The sequence below is a fragment of the Lotus japonicus genome, chromosome 1, assembly GCF_012489685.1.
Source record: "Lotus japonicus ecotype B-129 chromosome 1, LjGifu_v1.2".
Taxonomy (NCBI): Eukaryota; Viridiplantae; Streptophyta; class Magnoliopsida; order Fabales; family Fabaceae; genus Lotus; species Lotus japonicus.
The window spans coordinates 6,344,413-6,363,982 of record NC_080041.1 but is presented as its reverse complement, the minus strand read 5'-3'; the positions used below and the strand labels follow the sequence as shown (position 1 = coordinate 6,363,982).

General features: G+C 37.0%; 3 protein-coding genes across 3 annotated transcripts; all 3 read left to right on the top strand.

Annotated features, from left to right (window-relative positions):
- Positions 1-2,911: 2,911 nt before the first annotated feature.
- LOC130733272 (oxygen-evolving enhancer protein 2, chloroplastic-like) lies at positions 2,912-6,465 on the top strand. Its single transcript, XM_057585401.1, has 4 exons — positions 2,912-3,223; positions 5,109-5,341; positions 5,524-5,574; positions 5,925-6,465. Exons 1-4 carry the CDS (start codon positions 2,986-2,988, stop codon positions 6,183-6,185), a joined length of 783 nt encoding a protein of 260 aa, XP_057441384.1. The 5' UTR covers positions 2,912-2,985; the 3' UTR covers positions 6,186-6,465.
- A 2,380-nt stretch (positions 6,466-8,845) lies between these two features.
- LOC130733271 (WD repeat-containing protein 26 homolog) lies at positions 8,846-13,604 on the top strand. The gene is made up of 5 exons (XM_057585399.1): positions 8,846-9,024; positions 9,570-10,419; positions 11,581-11,682; positions 11,958-12,584; positions 13,245-13,604. Exons 2-5 carry the CDS (start codon positions 9,643-9,645, stop codon positions 13,461-13,463), a joined length of 1,725 nt encoding a protein of 574 aa, XP_057441382.1. The 5' UTR covers positions 8,846-9,024; positions 9,570-9,642; the 3' UTR covers positions 13,464-13,604.
- A 1,576-nt stretch (positions 13,605-15,180) lies between these two features.
- On the top strand, positions 15,181-19,454 carry LOC130733270 (WD repeat-containing protein 26 homolog). The gene is made up of 5 exons (XM_057585398.1): positions 15,181-15,367; positions 15,790-16,640; positions 17,403-17,504; positions 17,782-18,408; positions 19,093-19,454. The coding sequence occupies exons 2-5, from the start codon at positions 15,864-15,866 to the stop codon at positions 19,309-19,311; spliced, it is 1,725 nt and encodes a 574-aa protein (XP_057441381.1). The 5' UTR covers positions 15,181-15,367; positions 15,790-15,863; the 3' UTR covers positions 19,312-19,454.
- Positions 19,455-19,570: the final 116 nt, after the last annotated feature.

The window sequence follows — 19,570 nt, the reverse complement described above, 5'->3', positions numbered from 1 at the left end:
TTTGACTCACGAGTTGCCTTCTAAAGAAATTAAAAATGAAAAATGTTGGTTTAATTGCATTTAGATCCTTCACTTACACTCTTTGCGCGAGACTCGTCCCCAACAAAAATAAAGCTTACTTGGACCTAACATTTTCAACTCACGTGAGGATGGAAACTTGACATTGCAGGAATTTGTAGGGAACCCTTCTGTCTGAATTGAGTGCTAGATTGAGGATGGAAACTTGACATTGCACTCATTAGACATTAGCTGCTGCCTAAATTGCATTTCAGGATGTCTGTGGAATTGACGACATTATCATCAATAGGTAAAACAAGGAGGTTGAAACCCAGATAAGATGATTGACAAGGTGCAATGTCAATATAAATGGAATAAAGATTTATGTATACCTAATGAATGTAAGCCATTAGAGAGAAATAGAGAGATGGAAAATAAATGATATATGTTATATATAATGTGATTCTGATGTGACCGAAAGAAAGATAAAGAGATAAAAACAATCTGTCAAGTTGTATGCTCCTTGGTGCCTTGGTGGTACACATCTAAGGGAATTGAAATTGGTACCCTCCTCTTAAATTGATACTCCATGTATTTTCTAAAAAACTCGAAATTGCCCCTGTTTTAACACCCATTTTCCTGAGCTTTAGGCCTGGGGATTGAAAGTTGTTTTCCGAGCTTTAGGTCTCGAAATTGCAAGTTCGGAAAAAGCTCGGAAAATTTACGTTATTCTTATGAGGTATAAGGCTCGGAAATTGATCAATTTCTTCGAGTACGGTTTCCGAGGTTTGGCAACCTCAGGAACACATTTTTTCACACTCCGAGCTTGACAAACCTCAGGATATCCACGTTTATAAATTACCGAGGCATAGTCCTCGGAAGGATTCCGAGAGAATTAGACACTCAGGATGTTTCCGAGCCATCAAATCTCAGGATAAGTATCATGAGACGTTATAAAATATCCCAAGATTTGAAGTTTGGAGTGTTCCGAGATACCAAACCTCGGGAAAATCATTAGGAAAATTATAATATATCCCGAAACTTAAAGCTCGGGGTGTTCCTGAGATACCAAAGCTTAAGAATTATTTAAAGAGGGATATTTTGGACATTTTCAAAATTTAAAAGGGGATACCAATTCTAAGAGGGGTAGAAATTCCAACTACCTACATCTAATATCTCAACAACCATACCGTTAATTTTTTTAAAGAAATATTAAAATGTGATTGAAAATAATAGGCTTAAATGCATTTTGTGCCCCTGATGTTTTAGGGGCGTGCAAATGACACCCTTCTTCTAATTTTGTCAACGTTTGTACCCTCAATGTTCTGAGAAAGTATAGCGAATGCCCCTCCGTCAAATTGACGTTAAAAAACTAACGGAGGGGCTGACGTGACTTTTCTTTTTATTTTTCTTTTATTTCCTCAAATGACACGTCATTAAATAAAAATCAAAAACTTAAAAAGGGGTGGGGGAGATTCGAACCCAAGACATGAAAGTGGCAAAACACACACTTTACCAGTTAAGCTACACAAACAATTAGTAATATTATGAACAAAGATTTATTTATATCATGTTTATTCATCAAAATGTAATAAACATAAACCCAAATACTTCCCACTATTTCATTCCCTTCATCTTTTTGAGTCTCTCCATTTTCCTACGAATCAAACCGAAACAAGAAAGCAAATACAAAAAAACTCTGATTAGCTAACTAGTTGAATGTGAATTCTGAAAGAACTTAACATTGCAAGTTTATCTCTAACTCTGAGTGTAAAATATCAAAATCGAAAGCATGATTGATTCGAACGAATTGAAAACAAAAACCATCAGAGAATTGCAACAAGTTGAAGCGTGATTTGATCTCTGTTCAAGAGAATGAGAGTTGAAATGCGAGGTACCTGTGCGGAGATTCAAACTGCAGAGAAGAAAGGGTTGCTGGTTGCAGATTCAGAATGTGGAATTTGAAAGCAGCGATGTTTATTGCATATGAAAAATAGTAACAATGGTACCAGCCAGTAATTTAACCTGAGTGAAGCCAAATTACAAAACTCAAAAGGGATTGATTTTGAACTAGAATACCCAAGCGGATACAGTGAAGAACCAGGGCACAACCTTCTCTTGAAGTGATCCTCCAAAGCTCCATCAATTTGTGCTTCTCTTCTCAGATCTGGAAACAAAATCCAGAAATCGAACTCAGAAACAAACCCAGAGATCCCATTTTTCTGCAAAATCAAACCTTCTCAAACAGACTTTTCATATATTCATCTCATCTTCATCCAGAACACACCCCAATACCATCGAACCCACACCCAGCCTCACCTCATCCCCGCCGCAACCCAGAACCACCCACACCAGCAAACCACAACTCACCCGAACCCCAAACCCACCACACCCAACCTCACTTCATCCCTACTGCAACCCACAACCGCAAATCGACCCCCGCCCCCATATTGGAAACCCAATCCCCAGCCTCACCGTCGCGCCGCTTTACTCCGCCGCCATCACCCAATCGGCCACCACCGCAACCCACCCCTTTCCTAGAAACCCAATCGGTAACCACTCAAAGGGAGTTTTACCAGAAATTGGGGGTGAAAGATGAAGAGAAGGAGAGAGGGGGAAGGGGGGTTAATGATATAAATAAAATTGTGTTACTAAATAAATCAATTCTCTATGTAGCTTAATTGGTAAAGTGCGGTTTTGCCACTTACATAGCCTGGGTTCGAATCTCCTTCTCCTATTTTGAATCATGAAACATCAGGGGCAACAAATGCTTTTAAGCCAAAATAATATAAGAAGCAGTGTCACCCTGTGGCAATATAAGAATGAGAATACGTGGCACCAATGAGAGCCCCTAGTATCTTATCCCACACAAAAAATCTAAAAATCGAATCAAATAATCCACTTCCAACACCACAACATCTAAACTAATTTCCAACACCACAAGTTGTGTGATCTCACAAGAGTGGTAGAGTGAGAGACAGCACTACTATGGCTTCAACTCAATGTTTCTTGTACCACCATGCCCTCACTTCTAGAGCCTCATCAATACAACGCCTAGTGGTAAATACCAAGCCAAACCAGGTGTTTTGCAAGGCCCAAAAGCAAGCAACCCAAGAGGAAGATGATGCTAGTATTGTCTCTCGCCGGTTAGCTCTCACTGTGCTCATTGGTGCTGCTGCTGTTGGCTCTAAGGTCTCTCCTGCTGATGCAGCCTATGGGGAATCTGGTATTTTGCTTTCTCTTTCTCATCAGTTCATCAAGCTGTGTTACATGAGTCATAGCCCTGTTTGTTAATTCTCTGTTTCTAGTCCCACATTGACCAAGATATGTCTAAAATAGTTCTTATAAGTGCCCTGAGTTAGATTTTATGTATAGTTAGGCCTAAATTGAATTCTAAGCCTATTTCAACGAAATTTCATACAAAACTCAAGTGATGATAAGTGATAACACCTAACCTTTGGCTTTGGTTGGAATGAAATAGTGTGTTTGGAAACTCAATGGATGGATAGTATGTTTGGATCAGCTTCTATTTACTCAGAATTAATTATAACTCAGAAACTACTCAGAGTTAGATTTTATGTATAGTTAGGCCTAAATTGAATTCTAAGCCTATTTCAACGAAATTTCATACAAAACTCAAGTGATGATAAGTGATAACACCTAACCTTTGGCTTTGGTTGGAATGAAATAGTGTGTTTGGAAACTCAATGGATGGATAGTATGTTTGGATCAGCTTCTATTTACTCAGAATTAATTATAACTCAGAAACTACTCAGAGTTAGATTTTATGTATAGTTAGGCCTAAATTGAATTCTAAGCCTATTTCAACGAAATTTCATACAAAACTCAAGTGATGATAAGTGATAACACCTAACCTTTGGCTTTGGTTGGAATGAAATAGTGTGTTTGGAAACTCAATGGATGTATAGTATGTTTGGATCAGCTTCTATTTACTCAGAATTAATTATAACTCAGAAACTACTCAGAGTTAGATTTTATGTATAGTTAGGCCTAAATTGAATTCTAAGCCTATTTCAACGAAATTTCATACAAAACTCAAGTGATGATAAGTGATAACACCTAACCTTTGGCTTTGGTTGGAATGAAATAGTGTGTTTGGAAACTCAATGGATGTATAGTATGTTTGGATCAGCTTCTATTTACTCAGAATTAATTATAACTCAGAAACTACTCACATGCCTGAAATTGATTTTACCTTTAGAGTAAGCGACTCCTGGTAGCTTTAGTGAAATGAGAAGTGATTCTGGAATGTTTAAATGTGAAATCAAACATGTTAATACTAATAGTCATTTGCATGATTGCTCCACTCTTTTAAAAGATCAGTAGTATGCTTTAGGGAACCATGTAGTATCTTAGGTACCATGAAAATTCATGTGACATTCAAGTGGCTGCAAGCCTGCAATTACTTTGGTTTGAACTGAAATTCTATTGAAGTACTGAAGTGTATTATTTCCTTCTTTTTTTTTTTTGATAAGCCAAGATTTGTATTTAAATAGAGCACGAGGGGTGCTTACCCAAATACAAAGAGATAAGATTGTTTAGCAAGTAATCAAAACCAAGCTGGATAATCAAACAAGGATAGAAAATAACAAAAGATAAGATAGAATTATAGCAGCAAACTCTATCTTAAGATTAGAACAAGATCCTATCTCCACAAAGCCTTGCCACGAGAGCCTGCCAGTATTATTTCCTTCTACTTTTTGTGAATTGCCCACCCTTTACTTGCTGTAGTTTAGGATGAAATAAATTGAGTGATCATAGGATATAATCCTAAGGTAGGAATTTACTTAAGCCTAGATGGTGAATGTCCAGAACTAAATCAACTAAGAAGCTTAGGCATCGAATTGAAGCTCCAAGGGGGTTTATTTGTCCTTTGGCTTGAAGTATAAGCTCACTCGCACCATTTGGCTAATGTCTTTAATACCATGCCATTCAAGGATAAACTAATCTCAAAAGTTGAAGTTGTTAGGTGGGGGCCCAGAAATGAATTTTATCCCTTATATGGGAGATGAAATGACTTGAGCATTTAGATATTGGTGTTCTGCAAATTTTTAGAAAATGTTGAGCAATATTGATTGTTTTGCTTGCAGCCAATGTGTTTGGAAAACCAAAGACCAACACAGACTTCCTCCCATACAATGGAGATGGATTCAAACTTTCTGTTCCCTCGAAGTGGAACCCAAGCAAAGAGGTTGAGTACACAGGTCAGGTTCTTAGATATGAGGACAACTTTGATTCAACCAGCAATGTCGTTGTCACAGTGACTCCAACTGATAAGAAGTCCATCACTGACTATGGTTCACCTGAGGAGTTCCTCTCTAAGGTATAGACTATAGTACTTGTTTTGAACTAGTACTTATGCTGGTTTTCTAACCAATAAGAAACAAAAGTTATAGCTTGAATGATTATCATTGAAAAAGTACAATGTCTATAAACTTTTGAAGACAATGAGAACAGTTGCTACTTGCTGGTTGAAATTCAAGATTTGATGTTTCATCTTTGCAGGTGGATTATTTACTAGGAAAACAGGCCTTCTTCGGCGAAACTCAAGCTGAGGTAATGTGACTGAGAATTAAACACAAAAAATGAGTAAACCATCATTTTGCTACCTGAAAGGTATTGAGATGGTCACTATAGTCCTTGAAATATAGAAATCACATTTTTCCTCCCCACAAAGATGAAAAAGGCAATCAATTTAGTGATTTTCAGGGACTTAATTGATGTTTCAAAAGGACTATATTGATTGCATTTTTCATCTTTGATGGATGAAAAAGATAATTACCATCTTTCAGGGATTAAAGTAACTGTCTTGATATCTTTTTAGGACTGAAATGATGGCTTACTCAACAAATAATGCACCAAATATTATTGCATATACTAACTTAGTATGCACTATAATTTTTCAGGGTGGTTTTGATCCAAATGCTGTTGCCACCGCAAACATCTTAGAGAGTTCAACACCTGTTGTTGACGGGAAACAGTACTATGTTTTGACTGTGTTGACAAGGACTGCTGATGGAGATGAAGGTGGTAAGCACCAACTGATTAGAGCAGCTGTGAAAGATGGAAAGCTATACATTTGCAAGGCTCAAGCCGGAGACAAGAGGTGGTTCAAAGGAGCAAGAAGATATGTGGAGAGCACAGCAAGTTCTTTCAGTGTTGCTTAAGAACTTAATAGAGTGTCATGCTGCATGTGAATCAAGTTCTAGTGCTATTATGTGTTGGGCTTTCCAGCCTCCCTGTAGTCCCTAAGTTTCATGGTTTGAGGGACTTGGTGTGACTAAGTATCTAAATACTTAATTTGCATGGCATTGTAAAGACAGGCCCACCATAGTTTATTTTTCTTTTTATACCCTTTAAGTGTGTGATTAGATACTAGTTGAGTGTGACATAAACCGAACTTCATCTCAAAACATATGATAAGTTTCCTTCACATTTTTCCTTGAAGTGAGTGCTAACATTCGTTTGCACATGAGATATTCAAGCATAGCTTTAGTTGCCTTCATTAAGCTGCTACAAGCCATTGCAAAAACTACATGTTTGATAGAAGGTTCAAGGTGTATGCATGTTTTAAGATTGCTAAGATTCATATTGAAGGGAAAAAGTTATCTCAAGGAAAGCATTATATGAAGTTGATCACAAAGAGAATGAGGCTAAACAAGTGAACGTAGATAGATGAAAGGTGTAATTTAAAGGATGAAGCGTTTATAAGCATTGGTTGAAATAAGGGTGCATGTAAATGCTTTTATAACTGTTTTTTTTTTTTGAATTAATGATTATCTCTGTGCTTTACCTTGTTAAACACATTCTTTCATTTTGAGAAGTCAATTTACATAACTGCAATGGAATGGTTGGTGATTAAAAAACACATTATTTCATCCTCGCATAAGCACCACTAATTTTTATAAGCACAATGCGCATAATACATTAAAATGAGGACATCAAAAGTTATGTCACAATTATTTTAGTAGTATTATATTAAGGAAAAAGATAGGTGGCACGATAAATTGCTTCCACGAATTACACATCTTTGTGAATGTGCATCTTTTCAGTCTATTTTTACAAACTTTATTTACATGGGATTTAAACCATTGGATCAATTTGTCGTCGGTCTCGTCTAGTATTTTGTCGTGCCATATAGCTAATCTCTTACATTAAATTGATGATGTCCATAGTATCACACTAGGTTTGTTTCAAAGAATTTGGATTCTATGTTGTCCTTACAAAGCATGCAGTAACTAAATGACAAGTGTATAAAAGTTTTGACCAATTTAACTTTTTATGAATCAATCTGAACCATTTAATATAAGAATCAAGGGTCAAGAATTTGCAGTAAAATATGACTAAAGATGTTCCATGTTGTTGTTCCAAGTAGGTGTAACAATAATTCATCAAATCATCGATGTTCATTATCGAGATGCGGCAGTGTCGAGTGTTCCTTTACAAGATTTGCGGTCTACACCTCGTAACCTCTCCACAACAGCGCCTCAACAGGTTTTGGGAGCCTAGGGTGCAATCGATGGTGCAAACCTACCACAGGGTGCTTGAAATTCAACACAGACGACGCAGTTAAGGCGGATAGAGCAGCGGGATGTGGCAGCGTTCTATGTGACAACAATGGAGCTTGGATCACAGGTTTTTGCTATAATTTGGGGACCTCGAACCCGCTCCACACCAAACTCATGGTCATTCGTTCAACGATTGAGATCGTGATTGATTATAGCTTTCCTATGGTCACCATTGAATCAGTTTGTCTAGAGGCCAATAACCAAATTAATGCGGAGGTCATCATTTGTAGTTCGTTTATGGAGAATGTGGAGGCCATCAGGAGTGGGTTTGGTTTCCATGGAGGCATAACTTGTTGTTTTGTGCAGAGGGAACAAAATCATGTAGCTGATTGATTAGCTAGCGCCGCGTTACAGTTTCCGCTTGGACTTCATGTGCTTCCTGTGCTGTTTGGGGATTGCCATCATTTGTTGTCCTTATACTTAGTTGAGGCGGATCCATCTTGTGCTGCTGCAGGCCCATTGCCTAATTTGTTTTGTGAGGCGTAGCCCCTCCATGTAAAAAAAGAAGTAAAATCACTTCAAAAACTTCCAATTGCACATATATTTATTTGCTTTCCATTAAAAGTTTATAACTCGTATTGAAGTGTCATTCAATAGTTTTGAAGTCTATGATTCCATTCCCAATCCATCACGTACTCCTATATAATACACATATCAATGTGCCTTAATCATCCCACTTAAATATATGCATTGTTTAGAGGTGGAAGATTATTATAATCATCATCACCAAAAAAAAAAATTTGAATGAAGTTTCGTATGGGGATAGAAGTAAGAATGCAAAGGCGTGATGGTTTGAAAAACAAGGAAGGTATAGAGTATAGAAGACCAAACCAAAAAGAAACATTGCAAGGAAATGGATTAGAAGGAAAAAAAAATGGAAAAGGGAAGGAAAGAAATTCAGTAGAATAGTATTCTTTTAATCGGAAAACTAAACAAAGAAGCTACATGGTTAAGACATCTCGGAATAGTACATGAAAATTATCTTCGGGAAAATATCAAAACACGTAAAATCACACACTATTGAGTAACTTCAAAACCCGCCATGTAACCTGCCGAACAATTGGCTTTATCAGGAATATGTCGCAACCTAATATCCCAAGGAAGGAAACAAACTCCCAAAATAAATAATTTATATACATTCATATTCATATAGAACTTTAGTTTTCCTTTGTAACAAAAAAAAATTATTCACAGTAGAACTTTATTATCATAATTTACAAAATATTATCATATTATATATAAATGGATGTATCATTGAAGGCAGAAACAGAAGAGGCGAAGGTTTGGGATTTTCAGCGTGTGTGGTTTTGGTAACTGAAGCGGAAGAAGAAGAAGAAGACGGTGGTGGTGGTGGTGGTGGTGGAGGAAGAGGAATCGGCGGTGTGCAACTCACGATCGCACGTCAGACTTCGTTTCCGATCGTTCCTCTGCTTGTTCGGTAAGTCGGTGGATTATCACCATCTTCTTCTTCTTCCTGTCAATTTTATTGGATCTGCAACTTCTGATACCGATTGTTCTATCTTATCGTTTTTCCGCTTTTCTTTCAATTTTCTCGATTCGTCTTTGTTTGTTTCCTCGGAAAATGTATGGTTTCTAATTTTCCCCCAATTTTGTTTAGTTCAGATGATTATATTAAATTTCAAATAGTCTCTGCTTGGCATCATGCAATTCGGTAGATGAAAATGGATATAAACAACTGGTTGAACCATTAGGATGAAATTGTTTGCTGCTTAAGCTTGTGGTTCATGGCTCAATTTTTGTTGTACTTACTATCATAGTTATCGGTAGCGCGCGATAGCGGTGCCTTCGTGTAGCGTAGCGGACCCCTGCCGCAACGGGATTGGGGCCGCGAAATCCTGCTATTAGCGGCCTTCCCTTGTATGGGATTTCATTTTTGTGGGTCATCCGGGACAGGCCGCGATCCGCGATTGACTACTATGCTTACTATTCTTGATTCTGTTTCTATGTTGATTTTCTGTGCAGACATTGTGTTGTGTGCTTGATTGTGTTGTTTTCTTGCTGCTGGAATTTATATATGGGCTGAGGTGTGCTTTACATGGGAGGTGTGGAGGATGAAGAACCAGCTTTGAAACGGATGAAATTGTCCTCGAAAGGATTAGTTGGATTGTCGAACGGTTCGTCTTCTGTAGAGCTGGTTGGGGGCTTCTTGAGTGATTCGATGGCTCGGCCCCTACCGTCCCATGGGGACGAACAAGTCGTCGGTTCCAAAGGGGTGATCAAGAGGGATGAGTTTGTCAGGATAATTGCGAAGGCGTTGTATTCTCTTGGTTACAGAAAGAGTGGAGCTCATCTAGAGGAGGAGTCGGGAATACCTTTGCACTCACCTGGGGTGAATATGTTCATACAGCAGATACTGGATGGGAATTGGGATGACAGCATAGCTACATTGCACAAAGTTGGTCTGGCCGATGAAAGCGTTGTTAGGTCGGCTTCATTTTTAATATTGGAACAGAAATTCTTTGAACTTTTACATGCGGAAAAGGTCATGGAAGCGTTGAAGACCTTGAGGACAGAGATTTCTCCACTTAGCGTTTATAGCAATAGAGTTCGTGAACTTTCTTCTTGCATGGTGTCTCCATCTCCTAAGCAAGATATTTTAAAGGTGAGGTCTCGGTCGAAGCTTCTGGAGCAATTGCAGAAACTGCTTCCTCCAACAGTGATGATACCTGAAAAGAGGTTGGAACATCTGGTTGAACAAGCCCTCATCCTGCAACGGGAGGCTTGCCCATTTCACAACTCATTGGATAAGGAGATGTCATTGTATTCAGATCATCATTGCGGAAAAGATCAAATACCTTCTAAAACATTACAGGTTAGAAAATGATATGTCTAGTAGATGTTTAGTAAAACATGCCTGCTGGTCATTTGAATTGAAAAATTAGTAGTGATATAACTACACAAAATCTTGTCTTGGATGAAATAATAGTTAATGTGCATGTGCTTGGTATCTCAAAAAAGAGTACGTTGGAATGGTCACAAGTCATTGTATCTATTTTTGGTTTTGCAAATCTTGATTCTTGAAGGAGCTTTTCAGTCAAAATGAGTTCACATTTTGCTAATGCAGTGGTTTGATATATTTTTTTTGCGCTTGTCCTGGAAATATCCTACTTCTTACTCTTCGAGTGTTCTGAGTTTCCTCCATTAAGAAAATAACCTTAAAGTAGAATTTCTTTTCGATGCAAGCATATGCCCATTTACACGAGTGTGCCCTCGATCTTCATATAGAAATCCATGGTTGAGTGGTCCTAACTCCTAACTATAATATATTTCAGGATCTAGACAATGTCCCAGTGAATAACTAAACATATTTTAGGAACTAGGGATCTTATTTACTTCAAAAGGTATATCTGGTCAAGCTACCATCCCTATGGATAACATGCTACCATAGTACCATCACTATTTCAATTTACAACTGCTCTACTTATAACGCCGTCACTTTTACTTATCATAACGCACTTCCTTTCTTGAAAAATAAGATTCACGTATCATCAATTGAATTCAAGGGTAAATTACATAGGTTTAATATTTATAATCTGATTTCTTTTCAAAACCAAAACCGCCTGAATCCGACCCGATTTTACTGGTTAAACCCGATATGATTGGGGTTGGGTTTGGTATTGGTGAAACCCGCACCCGAACCCGAACAATATATAAGAAATTACAAAACTACTCTTATATATACCATATTAACAACTAGATTTGTCAACTATTTGAACAACAAGACACCATTCTTTTGCAAAAAATATATTAAAGGTTTTTTCACAACAAGGTAATATAAGTTGTGTTTTCTTTTGCAAAAAAGTCTATGCATCAAGTTAGGTTTGAACATGACGGGTTTGGGTTTGGGAAAGGCAAAACCCGAGCCCGACCCATTGCCATCCCTGTTCATGATTTACCTGCCTTTACTTTCTATGTAACTTGAGTGGCATCTATATTCCAATGTTATTTTCATTTCCTACTCGTATTGTAACAGATATTAGAAGCACATGATGATGAAGTCTGGCTTGTACAATTTTCACATAATGGGAAATATTTAGCTTCAGCATCAAATGATCGAACTGCAATCATTTGGGAGGTAATATTTGATATTGAGCTGATACTTTCCATTTTGTCTTCTCTGTCCTCTTTCAGTCTTTTTCTTTTCTTATCTAATGTTTTTTTGCTTGTGTTCTGATTTTATCATCATAGTCTAAATCCAATTCTCAGTTGTATTTTTTTCCTTCAAATCAATGTCTTATGAGCTCACTCATCAATGCACGAAATTGCATGCTCACACATGAGTGCACACACAATAAGGCAAAATATTACGAAATGAGGTTTTAGATTTTAATTTGGGTTGTTCTTTTAAAGGTTGGCATAAATGGACTGTCTTTAAAGCATAGATTATCTGGTCACCAGAAAGCTTTTTCTTCTATTTCATGGAGTCCTAATGACCAAGAGCTCCTCACATGTGGAGTGGAGGAAGTTATTAGGCGTTGGGATGTTTCTACCGGCAAGTGCCTTCAAATTTATGAAAAAGCTGGTGCAGGCCTTGTCTCCTGTACATGGTTTCCAAGTGGGAAGTATATACTTTCGGGCTTAAGTGATAAGAGTATCTGCATGTGGGAATTAGATGGGAAGGAAGTCGAGTCTTGGAAAGGACCAAAAACCCTTAAGATTTCTGATTTGGAGATAACAGATGATGGGAAAGAGATTCTAAGTATTTGCAAAACCAATACTATACTGTTGTTCAACAGAGAAACAAAAGATGAGAGATTTATTGAAGAGTATCAGACAATAACCTCTTTTTCTTTATCAAAGGATAACAAGTTCTTGCTGGTCAATCTTTTGAACCAAGAAATACATCTTTGGAACATTGAAGGTAATCCTAAGCTTGTTGTGAAGTACAAAGGTCATAGACGTGCCAGGTTTCTTATCAGGTCTTGCTTTGGTGGACTGCATCAAGCTTTTATTGCTGGTGGAAGTGAGGATTCACAGGTATGAATCTTTAATAGTTGATAAGAATCAAAAAACATTTTTGAATTAATATATACACTTCTATAATAGATTTTTTTCTCGCCTATCACCTCTCATAATTATAGTTGTTTATAATTGCTAAAGTAAAATTCTTTTGGCATTTGTTTGTTTTTGTCTCGTACCATTAAACAACATGCTTCTAAATCTGAGTTTTGGTTATATGAGATGCATGAACTTGTGCTTTCTGTTTTTGTTGATATATTGAATGTCATTATAATATTCCTACTACGAATTCAACTACAATTCTGCTTGCTATGCTGTGTAGTGAAATCAATCGGTGCTCCCTTTTTTTCTGTTTCTTCTCTTCAGTTTGCCACCTTTTGATAGCTCCTAAGAAAACCATGTTTACTAGTTTCTAGCTGTGATGTTTATAGCATGTTTGAATCAACTTCTCTTTTCTTAAAATCAATTCTGAAACTCAGAAGCTAACCACAGAAGCTTCCCCCTGAACTGATGCTCTGCCCGTGAAGCTTCTTTCATTTGTATGTGAAACAATCCCATGCAAAAATCTACTTAACTTCTTATGATAGTGCAATCTACATAATTTCTTATGATAGTCCATTCTATTGCATAAACGTGGGCAATTATCAAACTTAGATCTTTTACATTCCAATTTTGCAGGTTTACATATGGCAGAGGTGCTCAGGAGAGCTAATAGAGGCATTGCCTGGTCATTCAGGAGCTGTGAATTGTGTGAGCTGGAATCCAGCTAACCCTCACATGTTGGCCTCGGCCAGTGATGACCGGACAATTCGGATATGGGGCCTGAATTGTGTGAATAAGAACTATCAGAAGAATGCGCACAGCAATGGCGTCCATTACTGCAATGGATCAACCTAGATTACAAACTCATTTTCAATTGATTTCTCTTTATGTTATCATTGCAATTGTGTAAATAGCATTACTATCACCAGAAGTACACATTCGTATCAAACATGCACGTGACTTTTCATATATCGTAATAAATTGTCCTTTCATTCATGTGTTTGGTTCATGTATGGACCAGTCTCTACTTTGGGAGTGGTGTTAGGGGAGGGGGCAGTGTTATCAAATAGAGGGCCAGAGTGCTATTGTGTGATGTGTTTTCACTCAAAACACTAAAATTCTTTAAATTTCAGTTCTAAAAATAAAAAATTGGAAACTTATGACTATTATGTATTTTAACTATTTCTGTGCCCTAAAATAATAAAACAGCTGCTCAAATCTAGTGTTAAGATATGGGGACCAAGAGGAAGGTGAGGTTTCAACATCGGCTAGATGGGCCATGGGTCATGTTGGAGATTTGCAATATTGGAGGAATGAGGGCCAAGTACCAACAAAAGGGTTTTGGGAAATTTGGCTTTAACACGAGTCATTGCCATAATAGGGTTTGTTAGAAATTAGAATGATGACTTCCAATTCTTTTGGATGCAAAAGCAACAACTTTTCTTGGCTTCATTTGTTTTATATTTCAGTAGTTTTAAATTTATTATAATTAAGTTTAATAAATTTGAGAGAATAAGTTTATATTTTAATGTAACTATCTTTATTGTAACTATTGAAGATAAAGATAATTGGGAAGAGATTTTAGTAGAATAAAGATAAAGTGTATTGGGAGGTAAAGAGCTTTAAATAAATGAATTCCCACTAAATTTAAAGATTATGATTGTTTTTGTAGCTTCTCGCATCAAAATTGTAAAAAATAGAAAAATGATATTCATGGATAAAATTTAGTACCAAGTAATATATGTATTTTAACAACTTATAATACTTTGAAAAATTGTCATGAAAGTATAATTCTTTTGTTACATAAAAACGTGACCAACAAGTAGAAGAGGAAATTTTCAAACATTTAATGATGTGCATTCTCCGAAAGCTTGCCTGAAAAACACATGCGATCATATTGAGCTTTTTAGGAATGTGAGTTAGGGTAACATTTTAATCCCATTGTCACTTACCCTAATCCTGATTATAATATCCTGAGGTCAATAATCACAAACCCCAACATCCCCATTTAAAACATATGTTGATTGGTTATATAATTTATCAATTATAAATAATTGCATTTTCTTTGAGGTTAGGATATTCACCGTCATTCATTAGTAGTGACTAATATAATTCCTTTATTGCGGTCGCTCGTACCAAACAAGAAACAATGAGTTACGAAATGAACTATATTATCATGGGCGAGGACGAAATTGCACATTTTTTAATGGGAAAACTAAACAAAGAGACTACAACGCTAAGACATCCCAAAACGGTAAATGAACAACTATGCTCGGGGAAACATTAAAACACGTAAAATCACACTGCTGAGCAGCTCCAAAATCCACCATCCAATCTGCCGGATAGTTGGCTTCTTGCAACCTAATATCCCAATGAAGGAAAGAAACTAAGTAGAACAGTAGTATACTACTAAATAAATAATTTATATACATCCATATTCATATAGAACTTTAGTTTTCCTTTAACAAAAAAAATTATTCATAGTAGAACTTTATTAATATAAAAACTTTACACCGTCTGCATCAAACTTTTTCTCTAATATAATTTACAAAATATCATATATATGGGATATGGATACATCATACATCATTGAAGGTAGAAACAGAAGAAGCGAAGGTTTGGGATTTTGGTAACTGAAGCGGAAGAAGAAGAAGAAGAAGAAGAAGAAGGTGGTGGTGGTGGTGCCGGAGGAAGAGGAAGAGGAATCGGCGGTGTTCAACTCACGATCGCACCTCAGACTTCGTTTCCGATCTTGTTCGGTAAGTCGGTGGATTATCACCATCTTCTTCTGAAACCTATTGGATCTGCAACTTCTAATACCGATTGTTCTATCTTATCGCTTTTCCGTTTTTCTTTCAATTTTCTTGATTCGTCGTTGTTTGTTTCCTCGGAAAATGTATGGTTTCTAATTTTCCCCCAATTTTGTTTAGTTTAGCTTCTTTGTTCAGATGATTATGTGAAATTTCAGATAGTCTTTGATATGCATCATGCAATTCGGTAGATGGAAATGAATATGAAACTGGTTGGATAAAGATTCTTGCATTTTTATTTATTTACTGGATTGTGTTCAGTTGTTGTTTCAATTTGAGTATTTGATTGCTGCTTAAGCTTGTGGTTCATGGCTCAATTTTTGTTGTACTTACTATTCTTGATTCTGTTTCTATGTTGATTTTCTGTGCAGACATTGTGTTGTGTGCTTGATTTGTGTTGTTTTCTTGCTGCTGGAATTTATATATGGGCTGAGGTGTGCTTTACATGGGAGGTGTGGAGGATGAAGAACCAGCTTTGAAACGGATGAAATTGTCCTCGAAAGGATTAGTTGGATTGTCGAACGGTTCGTCTTCTGTGGAGCCTGTTGGGGGCTTCTTGAGTGATTCGATGGCTCGGCCCCTACCGTCCCATGGGGACGAACAAGTCGTCGGTTCCAAAGGGGTGATCAAGAGGGATGAGTTTGTCAGGATAATTGCGAAGGCGTTGTATTCTCTTGGTTACAGAAAGAGTGGAGCTCATCTAGAGGAGGAGTCAGGAATACCTTTGCACTCACCTGGGGTGAATATGTTCATACAGCAGATACTGGATGGGAATTGGGATGACAGCATAGCTACATTGCACACAGTTGGTCTGGCCGATGAAAGCGTTGTTAGGTCGGCTTCATTCTTAATATTGGAACAGAAATTCTTTGAACTTTTACATGCGGAAAAGGTCATGGAAGCATTGAAGACCTTGAGGACAGAGATTTCTCCACTTAGTGTTTATAGCAATAGAATTCGTGAACTTTCTTCTTGCATAGTGTCTCCATCTCCTAAGCAAGATATTTTAGAGGTGAGGTCTCGGTCGAAGCTTTTGGAGCAATTGCAGAAACTGCTTCCTCCAACAGTGATGATACCTGAAAAGAGGTTGGAACATCTGGTTGAACAAGCCCTCATCCTGCAACGGGAGGCTTGCCTATTTCACAACTCATTGGATAAGGAGATGTCATTGTATTCAGATCATCATTGTGGAAAAGATCAAATACCTTCTAAAACATTACAGGTTAGTAAATGATATGTCTAGTAGATATTTAGTAAACACATGCCTGCTGGTCATTTGAATTGAAATAATTAGTAGTGATATAACTACACAAAATCTTGTCTTGGATGAAATAATAGTTAATGTGCATGTGCAAGTGCTTGGCATCTCAAAAAAGAGTACGTTGGAATGGTCACAAGTCATTGTATCTATTTTTGGTTTCCTAAATCTTGATTCTTGAAGGAGCTTTTCAGTCAAAATGAGTTCACATTTTGCTAATGCAGTGGCTTGATATTTTTCTTTTGCACTTGTCCTGTAAATATCCTACTTCTTACTCTTCGAGTGTTCAGGGTTTCCTCCATTAAGAAAATAACCTTAACAATATATATGAAATTACAAAACCCGATATGATTGGGTTTGGGTTTGGTATTGGTGAAACCCGGACCCGAACCCGAACAATATATATGAAATTACAAAACTACTCTTATATATACCATATTAACAACTTTATTTGTTAACTATTTGATCATCTTTGAACAACAAGACACCATATTCTTTTGCAAAAAAGATATTAAAGGTTTTTTCACAACAAAGTAATATAAGTTGTGTTTTCTTTGGCAAAAAAGTCTATGCATCAAATTAGGTTTGAACGTGACGGGTTTGGGTTTGGGAAAGGCAAAACCCGAGCCCGACCCGTTGCCATCCGTGTTCATGATTTACCTGCCTTTACTTTCTATGTAACTTGAGTGGTATCTATATTCCAATGTCCTACTCGAATTGCAACAGATATTAGAAGCACATGATGATGAAGTCTGGCTTGTACAATTTTCACATAATGGGAAATATTTAGCTTCAGCATCAAATGATCGAACTGCAATCATTTGGGAGGTAATATTTGATATTGAGCTGATACTTTCCATTTTGTCTTCTCTGTCCTCTTTCAGTCTTTTTCTTTTCTTATCTAATGTTTTTTTGCTTGTGTTCTGATTTTATCATCATAGTCTAAATCCAATTCTCAGTTGTATTTTTTTTCCTTCAAATCAATGTCTTATGAGCTCATTCATCAATGCACGAAAATTGCATGCTCACACATGAGTGCACACACAATATGGCAAAATATTACGAAATGAGATTTTAGATTTTAATTTGGGTTGTTCTTTTAAAGGTTGGCATAAATGGACTGTCTTTAAAGCATAGATTATCTGGTCACCAGAAAGCTTTTTCTTCTATTTCATGGAGTCCTAATGACCAAGAGCTCCTCACATGTGGAGTGGAGGAAGCTATTAGGCGTTGGGATGTTTCTACCGGCAAGTGCCTTCAAATTTATGAAAAAGCTGGTGCAGGCCTTATCTCCTGTACATGGTTTCCAAGTGGGAAGTATATACTTTCGGGCTTAAGTGATAAGAGTATTTGCATGTGGGAATTAGATGGGAAGGAAGTCGAGTCTTGGAAAGGACCAAAAACCCTTAAGATTTCTGATTTGGAGATAACAGATGATGGGAAAGAGATTCTAAGTATTTGCAAAACCAATACTATACTGTTGTTCAATAGAGAAACAAAAGATGAGAGATTTATTGAAGAGTATCAGACAATAACCTCTTATTCTTTATCAAAGGATAACAAGTTCTTGCTGGTCAATCTTTTGAACCAAGAAATACATCTTTGGAACATCGAAGGTAATCCTAAGCTTGTTGCGAAGTACAAAGGTCATAGACGTGCCAGGTTTCTGATCAGGTCTTGCTTTGGTGGACTGCATCAAGCTTTTATTGCTAGTGGAAGTGAGGATTCACAGGTATGAATCTTTAATAATTGATAAGAATCAAAAAACATTTTTGAATTAATATATATACTTCTATAATAGATTTTTTCTCACCTATCACCTCTCATAATTATAATTGTTTATAATTTGCAAATAAAATTCTTTTGGCATTTGTATGTTTTTTTCTCGTACCATTAAACAACATGCTTCTAAATCTGAGTTTTGGTTATATGAGATGCATGAACTTGTGCTTTCTGTTTTGGTTGATATATTGGATGTCTTTATAATATTCGTACTAGGAATTCAACTACAACTAGGAGCATCTTGGTAATTTTACATTTCTGCTTGCTATGCTATGTAGTTAAATCAATCGGTGCTCCCTTTTTGATCTGTTTCTTCTCTTCAGTTTGCCACCTTTTGATAGCGCCCAAGAAAACCATGTTCACTAGTTTCTAGTTGTGATGTTTATAGCATGTGTGAATCAACTTCTCTTTCCCTAAAATCAATTTCGATATTCAGAAGCTAACCACAGAGGCTTCCCCCTGAACTGATGCTCTGCCCGTGAAGCTTCTTTCATTTGTATGTGAAACAATCCCATGCAAAAATCTACCTAACTTCTTATGATAGTGCAATCTACATAACTTCTCATGATAGTCCATTCTATTGCATAAACGTGGGCAATTATCAAACTTAGATCTTTTACATTCCAATTTGTAGGTTTACATATGGCAGAGGTGCTCGGGAGAGCTAATAGAGGCATTGCCTGGTCATTCAGGAGCAGTGAATTGTGTGAGCTGGAATCCAGCTAACCCTCACATGTTGGCCTCGGCCAGTGATGACCGGACAATTCGGATATGGGGCCTTAATTGTATGAATAAGAACTATCAGAAGAATGTGCACTGCAATGGTGTCCATTACTGCAATGGATCGACCTAGATGACAAACTCATTTTCAATTGATTTCTCTTTCTGTTATCATTGCAATTGTGTAAATAGCATTACTATCACCACAAGTACACATTCGTATCAAACATGCACCTGACTTTTCATATATCTCGTAATAAATTGTCCTTTCATTCATGTGTTTGATTTATGTATTGAGAATTGAGTCTAGAGTGGTGTCTCTACTTTGGAGTGTTGTGAGGGGAGGTTGCAGTGTTATCAAATAGAGGGTCAGAGACCCAGAGTGCTATTTC

Bases quoted from the DNA above. Each gene is read 5' to 3' on its own strand.
- LOC130733272 (XM_057585401.1), top strand. From the start codon at position 2,986: ATGGCTTCAACTCAATGTTTCTTGTACCACCATGCCCTCACTTCTAGA. The intron at 3,224-5,108 runs GTATTTTGCTTT...TTTTGCTTGCAG, and splicing joins TGCAGCCTATGGGGAATCTG to CCAATGTGTTTGGAAAACCA. The intron at 5,575-5,924 runs GTAATGTGACTG...ATAATTTTTCAG, and splicing joins TCGGCGAAACTCAAGCTGAG to GGTGGTTTTGATCCAAATGC.
- LOC130733271 (XM_057585399.1), top strand. From the start codon at position 9,643: ATGGGAGGTGTGGAGGATGAAGAACCAGCTTTGAAACGGATGAAATTG. The intron at 10,420-11,580 runs GTTAGAAAATGA...GTATTGTAACAG, and splicing joins TACCTTCTAAAACATTACAG to ATATTAGAAGCACATGATGA. The intron at 12,585-13,244 runs GTATGAATCTTT...CCAATTTTGCAG, and splicing joins GTGGAAGTGAGGATTCACAG to GTTTACATATGGCAGAGGTG.
- LOC130733270 (XM_057585398.1), top strand. From the start codon at position 15,864: ATGGGAGGTGTGGAGGATGAAGAACCAGCTTTGAAACGGATGAAATTG. The intron at 16,641-17,402 runs GTTAGTAAATGA...GAATTGCAACAG, and splicing joins TACCTTCTAAAACATTACAG to ATATTAGAAGCACATGATGA. The intron at 17,505-17,781 runs GTAATATTTGAT...GTTCTTTTAAAG, and splicing joins GAACTGCAATCATTTGGGAG to GTTGGCATAAATGGACTGTC.